General features: G+C 36.3%; 1 protein-coding gene and 1 long non-coding RNA gene across 2 annotated transcripts in view; one reads left to right on the plus strand and one right to left on the minus strand.

Moving 5' to 3' along the window:
* Positions 1-20,413, minus strand: part of si:ch211-186j3.6 — a 453,204-nt gene that overhangs the window by 146,681 nt on the left and 286,110 nt on the right. The window contains exon 16 of the mRNA XM_087261712.1: positions 6,306-6,449. Coding sequence (XP_087117838.1) covers positions 6,306-6,449 — 144 coding nt within the window. The remainder of the gene's footprint in view (positions 1-6,305; positions 6,450-20,413) is intronic.
* Positions 12,412-15,954, plus strand: LOC147843173 (uncharacterized). Its single transcript, XR_015496671.2, has 3 exons — positions 12,412-13,334; positions 13,406-14,950; positions 15,189-15,954. It is a non-coding gene; the product is annotated as an uncharacterized LOC147843173 (long non-coding RNA).

Below are 20,413 nucleotides of genomic sequence, written 5' to 3' on the forward strand. Positions count from 1 at the left end.
AGTACTCTTTCAGTTTTTCAAGACACACCTTAATCAAAAAGATTTAGTTACTAACCTTACAGTAATATCACTACAATATTATAGACTGAAAATCCTCCAAATCCTCACAGCTCTCAGATCTGCGGTAAATGCTGCTCTCAGGTTCACTGTCCATCTTCCCTGCATCTGTGTTTGTGTTGCACAATCAGCAAGTTCACGAATTGAAACTGCCCTTTTATTGCAAACCCTTTTCATTTTCGTCACTCGATAATTAAATTTTTCAATTTAGCTTTATTTGTATAGGGCTTTTACAATGTAGATTGTGTCAAAGCAGCTTTACATAAATGGTCATAGTAACTGAATCAGTTACAATCCCACCGTAACAAAGCTGGACTCACCTACTTTCACCTACTTTTCTATACTACAGTACACTGTACTGTCATTAATGCCGAGTTCAGACTGCACGATTTTAGCTACGATTTTGACTCGCCGACAGGTTTTGAGAAAAAATTGCCTGAAATCACAGGCAAATTGGTGCTCGTGCACGCGAGTAACAATCACAAAATGTGAACTCTCAAAGACGCCAACTGAGAGAATAGCCGATGAGTTGCTGATGCCTGTGAAATATTTGGCATGGTAAATATGTCACGTTGTTGGCGCTTCAAATCATGCCATGTGAAATGAGTTTTGACTGAAAACAACATCACCGATCACCTACAGCCAATGAGAGAGCAGCATTCAATAGTGTGTGTATCTGTAGGCCAGCGGGAAGCTGGGGGAGAGCTCATTTTCAGTTTATTTGAACCTAAGAAATGGAGGAAAACTAGTGTAAATTTGGCAGGAGCACTGTGTCTGTTTGACGTGTCATCTGAGCAATATCACAACCGAGTCTCAAAAGAAAGTTGAGGAGAAATTGCCAATTCCCTTTTAACCCAGTTGAGAAAATACATACATTTTCTGCCCCACTAAAGGCTTCTTTCTCGTTAATAACAAAAGATATACGATGTGTTTTTGGTTGTGAGACGTAGTTTGGACAAAGTTGTCGGCAATTCTTCCTATTGTAAAGACATGCAATGTGAAAGCCTCTGTCGCCAATCCATCTTGCAGTGTAAACAAAGCAGCAAAAAAAAAACGCTAGCTCATATAGCCATTCAGTGTGAAAACATCTGTGACACGACAACTTTCAAAATCATGCAGTCTGAACTCGGCATATGTCATTAAAAAAAGAATAAGTCAGACCACAGTATTCAGCTGTGATAAACTATAATGTTTACATTTAACATTACTCAAATGTCTTTGTTGTAGCAGTTTCCAATTCATCAAAGATGAGCATAGCTACATTTGAAAGCTAGCTAATGAAAAACAATCAAGCACAATCTTCGAACCAACTTAATAGGTAAGGAATAAATGCTTAGATCCCCATTGGGTTGTGTTAATTAAACAGTGAAAGATGCACATGTTGTGTCTTTTATTAAATTCCTTATTACCAATTTGCTGTAATGTTGCATTGAGGACTCAAAGCTCAAAGAGACTGCATATAAACAAACAACCCAGCTAAGCAAACAGTGCAAAACACAATCCTCAATCCATCAGATCCGCTCACAGTGTGTTTGGATATTCCTGCTGGTACAAGGTTAATGAATAGGAAACGACGCATTACGAGCCTTATCGCCATTTCCTCTCCACCATCTCACATTGCCTTGGGTACCTCTACAAAATTGCATTAGGGAATATTTGGCTTATTTGCACGTTTTGCTAATGCAAAGAATCAAGCATGGCTAGCTCATGAAAGAGCAGATGTATTGTGGAATGAAAGCTCGCCAGCTTTCCATGGCTTTCCTCCATGTGGCTGCGAGGGTTAAAGGGATAGTTCAGCCAAAAGCAAAAATGCTGTCATTATTTACTCACCCTTTACTTATTTCAAACATTCAGTGGTTTCTTTCTTTTGTTAAACACAAATAATGATATTTTGAAGAATGTTGGAAACATTGACTTCTGTAGTATTTGTTTATTCCTGCTATGTAAGTCAACGATTACATATTTTCAGCTTCCAAAATATATTCTTTTGCATTCAACAGAAGGAAGAAACTCATAAAGGTTTGGAATCTCTTGAGGGAAGGTAAATAGTGAGTAAATTCTCATTTTTGAACGAACTATCCCTTTAAGTCTGAGCTGCAGCGAAGGCTGAAATCTATTCATCAGGGTAAAGCTTCAGGCTCGGGGAATGTCCAAGCACTTCAGGCTGTATTATGATGAATGACTGATGCAAGAATTCCCTTCCTCTACCCTGCATCAAATCCACACCAAGGAGTGTAGCGTGGATTCAACTGGAGCACAGGGAATTACGCGCTTCAGTAGTGCATCTGTATAGCGAGACAGGCCGGCTGATGAGTTATGTAGACTATCCTCTTCCTGCGTGTTTCTGAGTGCGTGATAAAACAAAAATATTATCTCAGGCTTTTTGCATGGCAATGCAGGAGGGCTGCGTATATCTAGGGAGCGGCATTTGTTATGTTCTCAGGGTATATTGATGAGGAACCAACTGTCTCTGTCTCACATTCACGAGTGCTACAGATGTTATTGCACAAAGCAGAGGAATATGAGAGCAACAGCCTGGAGACAAGCACGAGCTCTTGGGAACATGTTCGAACCGTGTTTCATTAATATCGCTGTGTGCTAGCCAAACCCTGTGAGAGGTTTAGCATGCACTAATGTAGCCCGACAGCAGAAACAAAGTAAATATTGAAACAACCCCTTTTTTATCCAAATCTTATTCATAATTGGACTTTTTCAAAATGTAATGCACACTAAATTTTTCTTTGAAATTCATTATTATTGTTATTATTATTATTATTATTATTATTATTATTATTATTATTTAATTTCATTTCATTTTCTTGTCGGCTTAGTCCCTTTATTAATCTGGGGTCGCCACAGCGGAATGAACCGCCAACTTACCCAGCAAGTTTTTACGCAGCGGATACCCTTCCAGCCGCAACCCATCTCTGGGAAACATCCATACATACACACACACACACACAAACACATTAGGACAATTTAGCCTACCCAATTCACCTGTACTGCATGTCTTTGGACAGTGGGGGAAACCGAAGTACCCAGAGGAAACCCACACGAACGCAGAGAGAACATGCAAACTCCACACAGAAACGCCAACCGAGCCGAGGATCGAACCAGCGACCTAGCGACCTTCTTGCTGTGAGGCGAACGTGCTACCCACTGCGTCACTGCGCCGCCCCTATTATTATTATATTTTTTATTATTTTTATGTAAAGTATTTAAGATTTTAATTAGAATATACAATAAATTAATTAATAATAATAAAAAAAAAAACACTAGAATAGATATTGTTGCCTTGGAATTATAAGGTTCTACCTGCGTTCTAAATGATTTTAAGAAATAGAGCTTCAAAGACTTTGCATTCCATATAGCAAACAATATGTGTGTAACAGTGCTCTTTCATACATTAATATGACAGAGATCTTAAATGTACTCTAAATATAAATGATCAAAATTCTTAAATTTGCTAATTGGGGTAAAAAACAGGGCAAATGCAGATACTGTAGACCCTTCTAATTCTAAAGTAATTTTCAGCTTGAGATTATAAGGTTCTATCTGACAGATCATTCATTATAGCATTACTTTTAGGAAATACAATCAGTCTGTTTATTAATTTAATTAGAAAAAATAAAAACTGGTGCTGTAACGGTTGATGTTTGAGAAAGTAAAATTTTGGCTTTCTCTGACATTTATTTAACGTTTTATGATTAATATCTTTTCTTGTTCAAATTAAGTATACAAGGCTATATGTATTATGGTAATATTTATTGAATTATGTGCTTTACATGAATTATATTTATTGAATTATATGAAGAGTTTGCCCATCAAGGCTTGATATCAAATGTTAAGACTTTAAAATAAAACAGACAATGAGCAAATGAGTTTAATAAACATTGAAAAAAATTTTCACTGACTATATATACATAAATGAAGATATTTCACATTTAATATATTAGATTTTTTAATAACAGTAGCTTTTTCAACAATGTAAAATGTAACGTTTTATCTCAATGTAAAAAAAAAAAAAGTCTTCTCAATCATCACATTTACACACATCTTTAAAGCATCAGGTTTTTCTTAGTTTTGTGTGGTGCGGCATTATTTAGTCGACTCTGATTTTGTGTTTTTTTCTGGTCTTTCCTGCTGTCAATAGAGCACTCCGGCAAACGGCAAATAGACTGATCCTGATTGGTCCACGTGTGTGCATTTAATATGCTGATTGGCTTACAGAAAAAACCTTTTAAAGCCAATCTGGAGTTTAACTTTGTAGATAAAACTTGTTTTTTTATAAACAAATTAAAAAAAAAACATTTCATAATGTAAATATGTAGTCATTTAATAAGAACTCAATTTTTACAAAAACATCAGATAGAACCTTATAATACTAAAGTGGCGAAATATACATTTTGCAGACTTATACTTAGGATATCCCAAAAGTTTAAAAGAATATACAATCCATAGAAAAAAAAATAGTAATAATTAACTAGTGACACAAACCATGTTTTGTAAAAAAAAAAAATGCTGGGTTGCACACAATTCGTTTATGTTGTTCCAACACAAATACACTGTTAACGTAATGATTTAACAAATTTTAATGGACTGAGCATAAAAACAGTTAAGTTTTCCCTTAAAAAAAAAAAAAAAAAAAAAAAAAACTAAAGAATTGTATTGATTCAACACTTTTTAAATATGTAGTCTGAAAAAGCAGCAAAAGTATGTTTTTGAGTGTGTACAGCTTTGCTTATGTCGTCATACACCCTCGATTTCTGCTTTGGTTTCATAGAAAACAGAAAAAAAAAAAACATTTTAATAAATTATATGTCCACACATATGCAGGTATTTTTATAGTTTTTCCCACTTTTGTTTAAAAGAATAAATCTCTGACCATATGAAAACACAAAAACACAGTGCGATGCACTCTTAAGGGCATGCCGAATCAACAGTTGGCAATAAAAGCCATAGAATAAAGCCATGTTGGCCAATCATAAAGGAGAAAACAGAACACATGCCGAGATCAGAAGGCAAAAACACTGTTACTGATGTTTCTGAAAATCTTTACCCTGGTTGGAGTTTTCAGAAACTATGGGTTTCAGTAATCTGATTCTGTATTTTTTTATGTGGTTGATTGCTTCTTTCCCACATTATCACAAGAAGAACCAGAAGCAGTCAACTGTGGCATGATAAAAGCTGTGTTTCTTCCATGCTGCATAATGCTCCTTTCTTCTTAATTGCTTCATCGGTCTTCATTTCACTTTGACACCTTTCAGTCTTTCTATACTTAAACTTATCCAGGAACATGAATAATGCAGTAGTCTCTTATAATGTATTGATGACGACAACTCCCAAGATTTCAAGATTGGGCCCTGTCTTACACCCGACACAATAAGGTGCAAGATGTGTTTGACGCGATTTGTTGCTGTTTTCAGATGAGTGCAACCCTAATTTTCAAGTTTTGCACCACATTGTTTAAATAGCAATTCCGGTCTTTAAAGGATGTGTGTTAAGGCGCAATGTTGGCGCGTTTCTATTTTGAAGAACTGAAATAGCACCATTGACCAGCCAAAAGCAGGTCTAAAGTCTAGTGTGGAGTGTGTTAGTTACTTAAATCTTTGCTCTTAACAAACAAATTAAATATGTAAGCTAATGAATGTCTTCAGTGGAGTGAGTTTCCACTGTTTCCTTAATCCATGAAAGTAAAGGAGTAAAGTAAAGAGGCCGAGGAGGCTCATTTTTTATCCTTGCACTGCAGATAGTCTGTTTATCTGCTTTTCACTAGCTAAACATTTAGTTTTTCCTCTTTCAAAGTCCACCATGTAAATAGCAAATGCACCATGGTGTGGCGCACTTTACTATTAAAGGGAATGGGGGATGAGAGTCTGGTTGGTTTAATGCACGCTATGCTCAAAACACACCCATAACTCAATAAGAGAATAAGCACAACCCTGTTAGACCATGAGCCCTATGTCACAACAAAACAATCTATGCATTTGGATTTTTGTGAATAGGCACCTTCTGGCAGCAAAAATGACATTCCGTGTCTCTAATTAGTTAATATATTAATTAACATGTCTTCCTCACACTCGGCAGAACATGTATTCACCAGGTGTAAATGATCACACCTGAGCTGTGATGTCAGGTTGTCAAATGTACAAACCCTCATTTTCACCCAAATGAACACTCTGTTTCCTGCAATCTGCATATTGTTCTAATCTGCGCACCAAAATATCCTGCTCTTGATCTTCACCTACCTTCATCTTCATCATTAGCGCTGACTGTGAGGACGGTGGAGCCCACGTCAGCATCCTCATCCACGTCCACTTCATATACGGGCTGGGCAAACACCGGCTTGTTATCGTTCACGTCACTGATGAAAATGCGCACGTATGCCGTATCTGAGGAGAGTAAAAAGACATTACTAGCAATCAGTGCGCTCTTATCTTACCTTTACCTTTCTTTCCTTTCTTACGTTCAAGTGCTTGTCTCTCGTTTCCTCTTGCCTTTTCCTCCCATCTTTGTAAATAACTGCCATTTCCAATTCCATCAAATTCATGAGAATTCTGTTTGTCTCATTTATTTTCTGTCTATCTTCATCTCTCTATCTACTTCTCGCATGTGACTCTATTTTGGGTCTTAACGCATCAGGTGCCGTCAAAAACCTTAGGGGTTTTGTGTTTACTCATGCAGGCAAGTAAAAATTTGTGATGCTTCCCCCACATTAATGGTTAGCACTTTTACAGCAAAAAGGTCGCTGGTTCGAGTCCCAGACTGGGCCAGTTGGCATTTCTGTGTGGAGTTTGCATGTTCTCCCCGTGTTCAGGTGGGTCTCCTCCATGTGCTCTGGTTTCCCCGACAGTCCAAAGACATGTGCTATAGGTGAATTAAATAAGCTGAATTGGCCGTAGTGTACATTATGTATGAGAATTAGTGTGTGTGAGTGTTTCCCAGTTCTGGGTTGAAGCTCGAAGGGCATTCGCTGTGTAAAACATATGCTGGATAAGTTGGTGATTCATTCCGCTGCGGAAACCCAAGATTAATAAAGGGACTAAGCTGAAGGAAAATGAACGAATGAATAATAAATAGCTACTGAAACCAATATAAGATCACTTGAGCTCTGATATAATTTTTTGGGCAAATCGAAATAACAATGCATGTAGAGCTTTTTTTTTTCCTTTATAAAATGACAAGTTGTCAGATTTACAAATGTTTTCAAGGTTTATTTCAACAAATATTGATTTCAATATTGATTTATCTTCTGAAATATTAACATTAGCATTGTGTCATCTAAAATTAATAGAAACATGTCTGATAACAAGGTCACTTTTAGTTAATTCATTAAAAAGACAATGATTTTATATTAATATCACTATCAAGAAAAAAAAAGTATGTTTAATAAAACACAAATTAGAAATAACTAATTTAGGAAAAACTAAGTATGATCTATTCAATTTTCAACTACTTTTTTCATTCTATTTGATCATTCATTCATTCATTCATTTATTCATTCATTCATTTTCATAGCAGTACTCAACTGGAATCTCAAACTATCACATAACTTCAAGCTACCATTTTGAATGAAGTTCAATTGCACAATCTGAACCATTTCTGCGTGTATGCAATGCTAGGATAAATAATGGACTGCTTGTTTGAATAAATGAAGCACAAGAAAAGGTTCTTTACACAAGAAACACTTTCTGTAAATGCTAATGTTTTAGGGATTTAAGTAGCTGAGAAGACTGTCATACTCCAGTATCTGCTGTCCTAATATCCTTCGAGCTGCACTTCATCTTTTAAATAAAAAGAATTTTGACAAATGTTTTAAGGAGAAGAAAAAAATTATCATCCACTTTGCTTAAAATTTTTATAACCCTTAAATAGTTGAAAATGTAAAGAACATATGCACTTTTTTGGCTTAAACAACTTCACTTAATGATTTTTGACTCACAAACAAAACACAATGTTACATACATGTAGTATCGTTCAATAAAACGTTAGTTATATAATAAAGGTTAAAGCAAGGCAAAAATTAAACTAAAGTGAATTAAACTGAACTTCAATGATGACATTTATATTAAACTGAACTGAATCAGTTTTAATTAAATAGAGCTACACCAGCATTTTACAACTACTCTCCTGCCTGCCTGATTTGCTGGAATGTTCTACAATGTAATGTAAAGTGTATTTATATTGTGCAATATTGTGTATGACTATATACCAAAATCGCTTCACAATCACGAGTAGGGGTCTCTCTACACCACCACCAGTGTGCAGCCTCCACTTGGATGAGGTGACGGCAGCCACAGGACAACAGTGCCAGTGCGCTCACCACATACTACGTAAATATTAGTGTAGTGGAGAGGTAGTGATAGAGCCAATTCAGTGAATGGGGATGATTGGGAGGCCATGATGGGTAAGGGCAGATCGAAGAAATTTGGGCAGGACATCCGGGCTACACCTCTACTCTTTATGATATGTGCCATGGGATTATTAATGACCACAGAGAGTCAGGACCTCGGTTTTACGTCTCATCTGAAAGATGATCTAAAATATTGTTTTGGCTTTGTATTCTCTTTTCTCCACCTGTTAAGCTGCTTTAAAACAATCTACATTGTAAAACCGCTATAGATATAAAAATGAAATGAATTGAAAATAATCACACACACATATTACTTTTTGATTATAAAAAAAAAATCCTATTGATTTTAGCATCAATTTTATATTTACACTAAGGGGCAATAATGAAACAATAATGTAATGATTTTATTTACACCATGTGTAACCATGTGTAAATGTATTTTATATATATATAGTTGTTATGTAAAACACAATACTGTTGTATTTCTAATTTATTTATACTTGGTGGAATTAGCACCTCAGTGTGGCTACATTTTACAACAGTATGACGTAATACTACATTTCCTGTAATTGAGAATAAAAATAGAATAATGAAATAAGAATAAGAAGAATAAAGCCCTCCTAACATGTTCCCATAAGGAGTTTTATGTACACATTTTTTTAAATATTGTATACTCGGACCCCCTAGTTTCTCACATTTTTTTGGGGTGATTCTTCCGATAAAAATGACAGCTTTTTTTGGCTGTAATTCTTAGAAATCTGCGGACCATTTTGCTTGCAATTAAAATATATATATAAATATACATTTGTAATGATACATGTATATATATATAAAGTCAAAGTTATTAGCGCTGAATTATTAGTCCCCCTGTTTATTTTTCCCCCCAATTTAACGGAGAGAAGATTTTTTTAACATATTTCTAAACATAATAGTTTTAATAACCTATTTCTAATAACTGATTTTTTTAATCTTTGCCATGAAAATAAAGAGTAAATAATATTTGGCTAGATATTTTTCAAGACACTTCTATACAGCTTAAAGTGGCATTTAAAGGCTTAACTAGGTTAATTAGGTTACTAGGCAAGTTAGGGTAATTAGGCAAGTTATTGTATGACAATGGTTTGTTCTTTAGACTGTCAACAACAACAAAAAAGTTAGCCTAAAGCGGCTTATAACTTTATTCATAAGATGTGTTTAAAAAATGTAAAACACACACACACACATTATGTATATATATATATATATATATATATATATATATATATATATATATATATATATATATATATATATATATATATATATATATATATATATATATATTCAATTGGAAAATTAAAAGGTGTGCAATCTGACACAAATCACAAAAATAAAGCTTTATTATTTTGTTCTCTTGTCAAGACAAGATCAAAAAACAAATCTAAAATGGTAGGGATTAAGCCAAAGGAAGTTTGTGTAACTCTTTTTTTTATCCTCGACCTTACTTTCTCTCAAATTTTACTCCCCGAAGCATCTGACATCTACCTCACTCAGGACATGCGTTAGGGCTTCCCCTCCCGTAATATACCTAAAACATGGATTGCCATAAAACTCGTCAATGGCAGTAAAACGTTTCCTCTTGTAAACTACAGGGAAAGAGTTCACCAAAATAATTTATTTATTTGACGCACATCACAATACCAGCCATACATGTAGTGCACAAATAATGCCCTTCAATTCGATCACGTCCAGTGGCCGTCATCCATGACCCACTGTTCTATTGCTTTATTTGTTAAATGTTTGCTCACGCTTTTTTTTTTTTGCAGTCTGAAGTGCGTCAAAGGCACAAAATGCCCAATTCACGCCACGGGATGTCTAATCCCATCTTCGCTTTGACTTCACATGTCAATCACTTCATCCGCATCTGCTTACTGCTCAGGTTGAAAACTCCCCTTTTCCCCTGCCCTCCATTCCATGTAATGTTAATATCGTGAGGGCACAGGTAAGACGTCATTTTTTGAGAGACACTCAACTACATAACATGCACTGCGTATGCAACGTTTATAAGTCAACTGCAAACTGCAAACTGAAATAAAACAATTGTAGATTTTTTTGCGATTATTTTGCGTTTACATAAGAATTTTGCAGGATTGCTAAACTTTGCGACTTTTTGGTGATTTTGCGTTGGATTCAGCAATCAAAAAATAGTGAAAAACTAGGGGATCTGTATACTGTATATATTGTGTTATATATTGCAATTGATTGTCTTGCAATCTGCTGTGCAATATGGAAAACAGAAGAAAATAGATTTTTTCATTATTTTAGAATTATTTCTAATAAATTTTGGATAAAAAATCCAACAAATAAAACAAAATACAGGGTTCAAAAAATGCATGGTTATGTGCAAATAATTCATGCTGTCCCAACACAAACTGATTAGTTAACGGAAATAAATTAAATAGATTAAACAAATAACAATAAAAAAAAATCTAAAGAATTGTGTTGTTCCAGCTTATTTTAAATAAGTAATTTGAACAAGCAGCAAACAAATGTTTGAGGGAATTTTAAAAAGAAACAAAAATGAACTCAAATAAAAATAATAACAATAAACCAACATTTTTTTTAGGTCCTATAAAATAAAATTCCATGCAGCTACAAGAAAACCTAGAGGAGAACTTAACCAAATAAACAAACAATCATGCAGTGACCTTTTCCAGCCTTCAGCTCAGACAGGGCTATGAGAGAGTGGCGGATAGACTCATAGATAAAGTGTCTGATTCCAGTCTTGATCCCGCTCTCTTTCTGACATGTTACGCTGTATAAAAAGAGCACAGCATACGCTTAGCTGCCACCCTCTGACAGGTTGGCATGTTGTTCAGAGCTCCGCCATCAAGACGTGGTCATGTTTTCCAACACAAACACAGAGGCTCAACTCCATTGTGTGATTCTTCTCAAATAACACTTGCTTTTTTCTTTTTCTTTTTTTATCTGCCTGTTGCCTTGTCACATTGATGTTTTTGACAACATTTTAGTGCAATTAACATTCGCATGTTTCTGCGCAATTATGAGCGTGTGCATGTGACTCTGCTAATCAACACCCCGTCTCCTGTGTGCTCGGCCATTTTTGATGCCGCCACCATGTCTCTGCATTTGTCTGTCTCACTGAACTTGCAAGTCTGCACATCTTCTCCCTTATTTAGAGTGCAAGGCAAACTGTGAGCAGACAGACAGCAGAGGAGGATAGAGAGTACTGGAAGACACTCAATTCTCTCACAGACATTGCCTGCTGCTTCCCCGCTGGCAACTTCATCAACATTTAAACCAGATAGAATGGCACATGACACATTCTTTTTTGTGTGTTTGTAGATGACTTCAAGAGTTGGAGTGCTGTTTAGGCAGGGTAAATGCAGCTAAAGAGACACTGTTAATAATCCATACAATGAAAAATATATATTGGTTAGCCTTGTGGTCTAACAAATTTAACCAAACTGTTATTAAATGAGGATTTAGCAATATGTTGCTCTCTCTCTCTCTCTCTCTCTCTCTCTCTCTCTCTCTCTCTCTCTCTCTCTCTCTCTCTCTCTCTCAAAAATTGATTAAATGTAAAAAAAAAAAAAGAACAAAAATGCTTAATTATTTCATTCATGTCAAGAGACATGACAGTGATAACTAATGTGATTTGTTATTATTTGCTCATTGTGCTCGCTTGTGCCCTCTTTAGGGGATTTTTTCCCCCCAGTAACAATAAGTATTGCATTAAGAATTTAAAAATAATTGCTTATTTTTAAGAAAGAAATTTGAAAGAAATAGGTTTTTAACCATATTGGACAGCCTTATTAAGCAATGTGAAATTTTATGTAGATAATAATAATAATAATAATAATAATAATAATAATAATAATAATAATAATTATTATTAGGGGCCAAGCACCGTAGGTGCGTAGGCACCTATTGCTTTCGTTAGTGTTCTTATTATTATTATTATTATTATTATTATTCTTCTTCTTCTTCTTCTTCTTCTTCCGTTTCTTCCGCCGGATTTGAATGGCAGCCCATATAGGCGTATGCGGGAAAGTTGTATAATTTGGCACAATGATAGAGGCCAGTATTAACATTAATCAGGCCAATTATGAAGTCTCAAAATCAAACTCTCTAGCGCCACCACTTGTCCAAACTTTCACGTATGTTTATCATCATAACTTTTGAACCGAATGGGCTACAATCAAAATTCTTTTTTCCTCTGATTCCTTGGCTCAGTCCAATTCAAACGCACCCTATGACGTCATTTTCCGTCATGACTTTTTTCGCGCTATTTTAAATTTTTCGCAAAACCTATTTGATCGAACTCGTCCTAGGCCGTGTCTCCGATTTTCACCAAAATTTAATCACATGATCTACAGACCATGCCAACCAAAAGTTATGGAATTCAAGTTGATTAGACCAACCGTTTTCGTTTAACTTGCGAACTAATTTAACGTAGAACTTGCAAAAATGGACTTGAGGCGATATCTCTGTAACGCATTCACCGATTCACACCAAACTTGGTGTGTGTTATGACAACTAGGGTCTAAGGTTAATTGCGAAGTTTCGGCGCACTGCCCCCTAGTGGTCCGGAGATACTAAAAACTTGCTTTTTGGCTTATAACGTCTCAACCTTTCGTCCGAACCTCTGAAACTGGTCTCATTACATTCGGCAGAGCATGCCGAGTCGAATGATGTCTGATTTTCACAGGTCAGCCATTTTGGGCGTCGCCCATTTTGATTTTTGGCCAAAAATGCTATATTTTACCAACACATTCACATATCTTTACAAAACATGATATGCATCTTCAACCCCATGCCCTGAAAGTACTCAAAAACGTCTGGAGCAGCGCCACCTTATGGCCAATAGTGCTTGGCCCCTTAATTGCTGCTTGCAGCTATATTTAGGGGCCAAGCACCGTAGGTGCGTAGGCACCTATTGCTTTCGTTAGTGTTCTTATTATTATTATTATTATTAGGGGCCAAGCACCGTAGGTGCGTAGGCACCTATTGCTTTCGTTAGTGTTCTTATTATTATTATTATTATTATTATTATTCTTCTTCTTCTTCCGTTTCTTCCGCCGGATTTGAATGGCAGCCCATATAGGCGTATGCGGGAAAGTTGTATAATTTGGCACAATGATAGAGGCCAGTATTAACATTAATCAGGCCAATTATGAAGTCTCAAAATCAAACTCTCTAGCGCCACCACTTGTCCAAACTTTCACGTATGTTTATCATCATAACTTTTGAACCGAATGGGCTACAATCAAAATTCTTTTTTCTTCTGATTCCTTGGCTCAGTCCGATTCAAACCCACCCTATGACGTCATTTTCCGTCATGAATTTTTTCGCGCTATTTTAAATTTTTCGAAAAACCTATTTGAACGAACTCGTCCTAGGCCATTTCTCCGATTTTCACCAAAATTGAATCACATGATCTACAGACTATGCCAACCAAAAGTTATGGAATTCAAGTTGATTTGACCAACCGTTTTCGTTTAACTTGCGATCAAATTTAACGAAGGACTTGCGAAAATGGACTTGAGACGATATCTCCGTAACGCATTCACCGATTCACACCAAACTTGGTGTGTGTTATGACAACTAGGGTTTGAGGTTACAGGCAGAGTTTCGGCGCACTGCCCCCTAGTGGTCCGGAGATATAAAAAACTTGCTTTTTGGCTTATAACATCTCAACCTTTCGTCCGAAACTCATAAAACTGGTCTCATTACATCCGGCAGAGCATGTCGAGTCAAATGATGTCTGATTTTCACAGGTCAGCCATTTTGGGCGTCGCCCATTTTGATTTTAGGCCAAAAATGCTATATTTTACCAACATATTCACATATTATTACAAAACATGGTATGCATCTGGCACAATGATAGAGGCCAGTATTAACATTAATCAGGCCAAATATGAAGTCTCAAAATCAAACTCTCTAGCGCCACCACTTGTCCAAACTTTCACATACATTTATCATCATAACTTTTGAACCGAATGGGCTACAATCAAAATTCTTTTTTCCTCTGATTCCTTGGCTCAGTCCGATTCAAACCCACCCTATGACGTCATTTTCCGTCATGAATTTTTTCGCGCTATTTTAAATTTTTCAAAAAACCTATTTGATCGAACTCGTCCTAGGCCGTGTCTCCGATTTTTACCAAAATTGAATCACATGATCTACAGACCATGCCAACCAAAAGTTATGGAATTCAAGTTGATTAGACCAACCGTTTTCGTTTAACTTGCGAACTAATTTAACGTAGAACTTGCGAAAATGGACTTGAGGCGATATCTCTGTAACGCATTCTTCGATTCACACCAAACTTGGTGTGTGTTATGACAACTAGGGTCTAAGGTTAATTGCGGAGTTTCGGCGCACTGCCCCCTAGTGGTCCGGAGATGCTAAAAACTTGTTTTTTGGCTTACAACGTCTCAACCTTTCGTCCGAAACTCATGAAACTGGTCTCATTACATCCGGCAGAGCATGCCGAGTCGAATGATGTCTGATTTTCACAGGTCAGCCATTTTGGGCGTCACCCATTTCGATTTTTGGCCAAAAATGCTATATTTTACCAACACATTCACATATCATTACAAAACATGGTATGCATCTTCAACCCCATGCCCTGAAAGTACTCAAAAACGTCTGGAGCAGCGCCACCTTATGGCCAATAGTGCTTGGCCCCTTAATTGCTGCTTGCAGCTATATTTATTATTATTATTCTTCTTCTTCTTCTTCTTCCGTTTCTTCCGCCGGATTTGAATGGCAGCCCATATAGGCGTATGCGGGAAAGTTGTATAATTTGGCACAATGATAGAGGCCAGTATTAACATTAATCAGGCCAATTATGAAGTCTCAAAATCAAACTCTCTAGCGCCACCACTTGTCCAAACTTTCACGTATGTTTATCATCATAACTTTTGAACCGAATGGGCTACAATCAAAATTCTTTTTTCCTCTGATTCCTTGGCTCAGTCCAATTCAAACGCACCCTATGACGTCATTTTCCGTCATGACTTTTTTCGCGCTATTTTAAATTTTTCGCAAAACCTATTTGATCGAACTCGTCCTAGGCCGTGTCTCCGATTTTCACCAAAATTTAATCACATGATCTACAGACCATGCCAACCAAAAGTTATGGAATTCAAGTTGATTAGACCAACCGTTTTCGTTTAACTTGCGAACTAATTTAACGTAGAACTTGCGAAAATGGACTTGAGGCGATATCTCTGTAACGCATTCACCGATTCACACCAAACTTGGTGTGTGTTATGACAACTAGGGTCTAAGGTTAATTGCGGAGTTTCGGCACACTGCCCCCTAGTGGTCCGGAGATACAAAAAACTTGCTTTTTGGCTTATAACATCTCAACCTTTTGTCCGAAACTCATAAAACTGGTCTCATTACATCCGGCAGAGCATGTCAAGTCGAATGATGTCTGATTTTCACAGGTCAGCCATTTTGGGCGTCGCCCATTTCGATTTTTGGCCAAAAATGCTATATTTTACCAACATATTCACATATCATTACAAAACATGGTAAGCATCTGGCACAATGATAGAGGACAGTATTAACATTAATCATACCAAATATGAAGTCTCAAAATCAAACTCTCTAGCGCCACCACTTGTCCAAATGTTCATGTATGTTTATCATGATAACTTTTGAACCAAATGGGCTACAATCAAAATTCTTTTTCCCACTGATTCCTTGGATCAGTCCGATTCAAACGCACCCTATGACGTCATTTTCCGTCATGAATTTTTTCGCGTTATTTTAAATTATTCGAAAAACCTATTTGATCGAACTCGTCCTAGGCCGTTTCTCCAATTATCACCCAAATTGAATCACATGATCTACAGACCATGCCAACCAAAAGTTATGGAATTCAAGTTGATTTGACCAACCGTTTTCGTTTAACTTGCAATCAAATTTAACGTAGAACTTGCAAAAATGGACTTGAGACGATATCTCCGTAACGCATTCACCAATTCACACCAAGCTTGGTGTGTGTTATGACAACTAGGGTCTAAGGTTAATTGCGGAGTTTCGGCGCACTGCCCTCTAGTGGTCCGGAGATACAAAAAACTTGCTTTTTGGCTTATAACGTCTCAACCTTTCGTCCGAAACTCATGAAACTGGTCTCATTACATCCTGCAGAGCATGCCGAGTCGAATGATGTCTGATTTTCACAGGTCAGCCATTTTGGGCGTCGCCCATTTCAATTTTTGGCCAAAAATGCAATATTTTACCAACACATTCACATATCATTACAAAACATGGTATGCATCTTCAACCCCATGCCCTGAAAGTACTCAAAAACGTCTGGAGCAGCGCCACCTTATGGCCAATAGTGCTTGGCCCCTTAATTGCTGCTTGCAGCTATATTTATTATTATTATTATTATTCTTCTTCTTCTTCTTCCGTTTCTTCCGCCGGATTTGAATGGCAGCCCATATAGGCGTATGCGGGAAAGTTGTATAATTTGGCACAATGGTAGAGGCCAGTATTAACATTAATCAGGCCAATTATGAAGTCTCAAAATCAAACTCTCTAGCGCCACCACTTGTCCAAACTTTCACGTATGTTTAACATCATAACTTTTGAACCGAATGGGCTACAATCAAAATTCTTTTTTCCTCTGATTCCTTGGCTCAGTCCGATTCAAACCCACCCTATGACGTCATTTTCCGTCATGACTTTTTTCGCGCTATTTTAAATTTTTCGAAAAACCTATTTGATCGAACTCGTCCTAGGCCGTGTCTCAGATTTTCACCAAAATTGAATCACATGATCTACAGACCATGCCAACCAAAAGTTATGGAATTCAAGTTGATTAGACCAACCGTTTTCGTTTAACTTACGAACTAATTTAACGTAGAACTTGCGAAAATGGACTTGAGGCGATATCTCTGTAATGCATTCACCGATTCACACCAAACTTGGTGTGTGTTATGCCAACTAGAGTCTAAGGTTAATTGCAAAGTTTCGGCGCACTGCCCCCTAGTGGTCTGGAGATACTAAAAACTTGCTTTTTGGCTTACAACGTCTCAACCTTTCGTCCGAAACTCATGAAACTGGTCTCATTAAATCCGGCAGAGCATGCCGAGTCGAATGATGTCTGATTTTCACAGGTCAGCCATTTTGGGCGTCGCCCATTTCGATTTTTGGCCAAAAATGCTATATTTTACCAACACATTCACATATCATTACAAAACATGGTATGCATCTTCAACCCCATGCCCTGAAAGTACTCAAAAACTTCAGGAGCAGCGCCACCTTTTGGGCAAAAGTGCTTGGCCCCTTAATTGCTGCTTGCAGCTATATTTATTATTAGTATTAGTATTAGTATTATTCTAATAATTCTAAGTATTAGTATTATTAATATTATTATTACTTTTTGATAATGGCAGCTTAAAGATGCCTCATGATGAGAATAAAGTCACACAAATTGTTCAGGTGTGATTTTTTTCACACACTTCAACGGAGTGTAAAAATATTGATGGTTCTGTGGGTCTGGTCTATCAAATCTGATCTTTATTTGGTATTTTCAATCGGATTTACTTCGAGTGATTGGTTGGACCATTCTATAGCTTGATTTTCTTCCTCTGAAAGCATTTGAGAGTTTATAACATGTTGTCTTATGGCTACAACGTCCAACAGTAGATCTAACAGAAATTAAAAATTTTGAACTTTCTTATAATTAATTATTTTGTTGTTTGAAATGATTTAATTTGTGTTGCAGTATTATAAGCTTTAACACAGAACTCTTATACATAAGAGTTTTCTCATACATACTATGCAACAACTCATATTCCGGCAGCTTTCATTTATCCCATTCATTTTGGCTGAATTATATTGAAAACAAACATAATATCGTTTTATCATGTATACAAGATACAGTGAATATAAATATTTCTTCCAGTAAATATTATAACAAATAAATAACAAGTATAATATATCCAGATGCATCAGAATAATGTAGCTACTAGCTAACAATGCAAATGCCATTAACATATGAATAATCAACATTATATTACTAGCTGTCATGTTTTTATAGCTACAGCTTAAAAGTTCACGGCTGACCTTGCTAGCTAGCTAACCCATTGCAATATTGCACATTTCACTATTGGACAGTGTTGCCATTTAGCAACGCATACATTTGATCGATTTACAAAAACTCATTTGATAAAAAACCTTTTTGAGCTGTAAATATGTCATCTTAACTTACTGGAGGTGATGTTTCAGATTTTTTTGTAGATCTGACATAAGTTGATCCTTTTTTTTATTGATGTTTGCATTCGTATTGAGCAACTACTCACAATAAATGCCAGTTTGTCAGAAATCACGCCACAGAAAAACACAGCATATCATGTGACTTAACCAAAGCATATTATTGGCTAGTCAGCAGCACCTTTAGGAATATGTTTTCTGAGAAAAATTGCGACAATACTTCGCCTGAGCTCTGTATTGGGAAGTCTGTGTTTGAAAATGACAGCTGTAGTTACTTGGGAAGAATATCAAATACTTTTTCCAAAACTTGTGTGAATAATTTGTTCCCAATTAGTGATTCAGACTGTGTATCAAATAGCCAAATATATGTATAAAATGGTTGAAGTCTGATGATCTCTGTCAACCCATGAACCAGTTTAGAAATAGTATGCCCATGATCTCTGGGGTCTGGGGTCACCAGAGCGATATGAACTGCCAACTTATCCAGCATATGTTTTTAACACAGCAGAAGCCCTTCCAGCTGCAACCCATTTCTGGGAAACATCCATACACACTCATACACTACAGACAATTTAGCCTACCCAATTCACCTGTACCGCATGTTTCTTTGTCATGAGAAACCCCAAGCGAACGCAGAGAGAAAATGTAAACTCCACACAGAAATGCCAACTGACCCAGCCAGGGCTCGAACCAGTGACCTTCTTGCTGTGAGGCAACAGCACTATCTACTGTGCCACTGCGTCACCCTGATTAGATTTATAAATATATAAAACTAATCAGAGATCAAGGGCATACCTGCTTTTGTTTAATTTACAAACAATGTGACCTCGGTAAATGCAGAGGCTAGTGTTAAACAGTTGTGTGTGTATGGACTATTCTGTCGAAAATTGGAGCGAAAAAAATTCTAAACAACAATACATGTCTGTACTGCACTTCAATAGTGCGACTAAAATCGGCATACTCCTCTTAATTTGATTTCTGTTTAGTTTGATTATGACCTTATTTAATCAAAAATCGATGTTTACATGGTAGACTCTTAATCAGACTATTGTCTTAATCATATTAAAATCTGATTATTGGTGTTCAGGTAAATGTACTCATTGTTTGAGAATGACAGCTAAAATTACTAACTTGTCAAGAATATTAAATACTTTCTCCAAAACTAAATAATGTGTTCCCAATTAGTGGTTCGGACTGTGTATCAAACAGCCAAATTTATATTTCAAGTTTTCTGAAGTTTGTCGCAAGAGGTGATGAGCTCTGTCCATCCATGAACCAGTTTTTATACGTTATGCACTTGATCTCGGATTAGTTTTTTATATTTGTTCTGAGTATTTGTTTCATTTGCGAATAATGTAACCAATAAGCATCAGAACTGCAGCTTGTGGTGTTTCAAGCATTTTTAACGGGAATCATTTTTGGAAGCAATTCGTTCAGCCCATTTAAAGATTCAAAACTTAATTTTCCTAACTAGTGGTTCAGAGCAAGCACTGAAATACAAAAATCACATGATTACATTTTGTAATGGCTCTGAAATTTCATTGCTCCTTTAGTGATTTCTGTGAACCCAGAATCCCATGTCTCAACAGTACTCTGATTTTACACATTTGGAGATTTTAATGCCACATTTATGTAATTGTTACTGGCATGATTAGCCAAACTGACAAACACAAACGACTCAACCTTTACCATTTATTAAAATAACAAATTACAATTTCAATAAAACATTTGCATGTTTTAGCTGAGTTTTGTTTTAGAGTT

Source organism: Danio rerio, chromosome 7 (assembly GCF_052040795.2).
Source record: "Danio rerio strain M-AB ecotype USA chromosome 7, GRCz13ab, whole genome shotgun sequence".
NCBI lineage: Eukaryota > Metazoa > Chordata > Actinopteri > Cypriniformes > Danionidae > Danio > Danio rerio.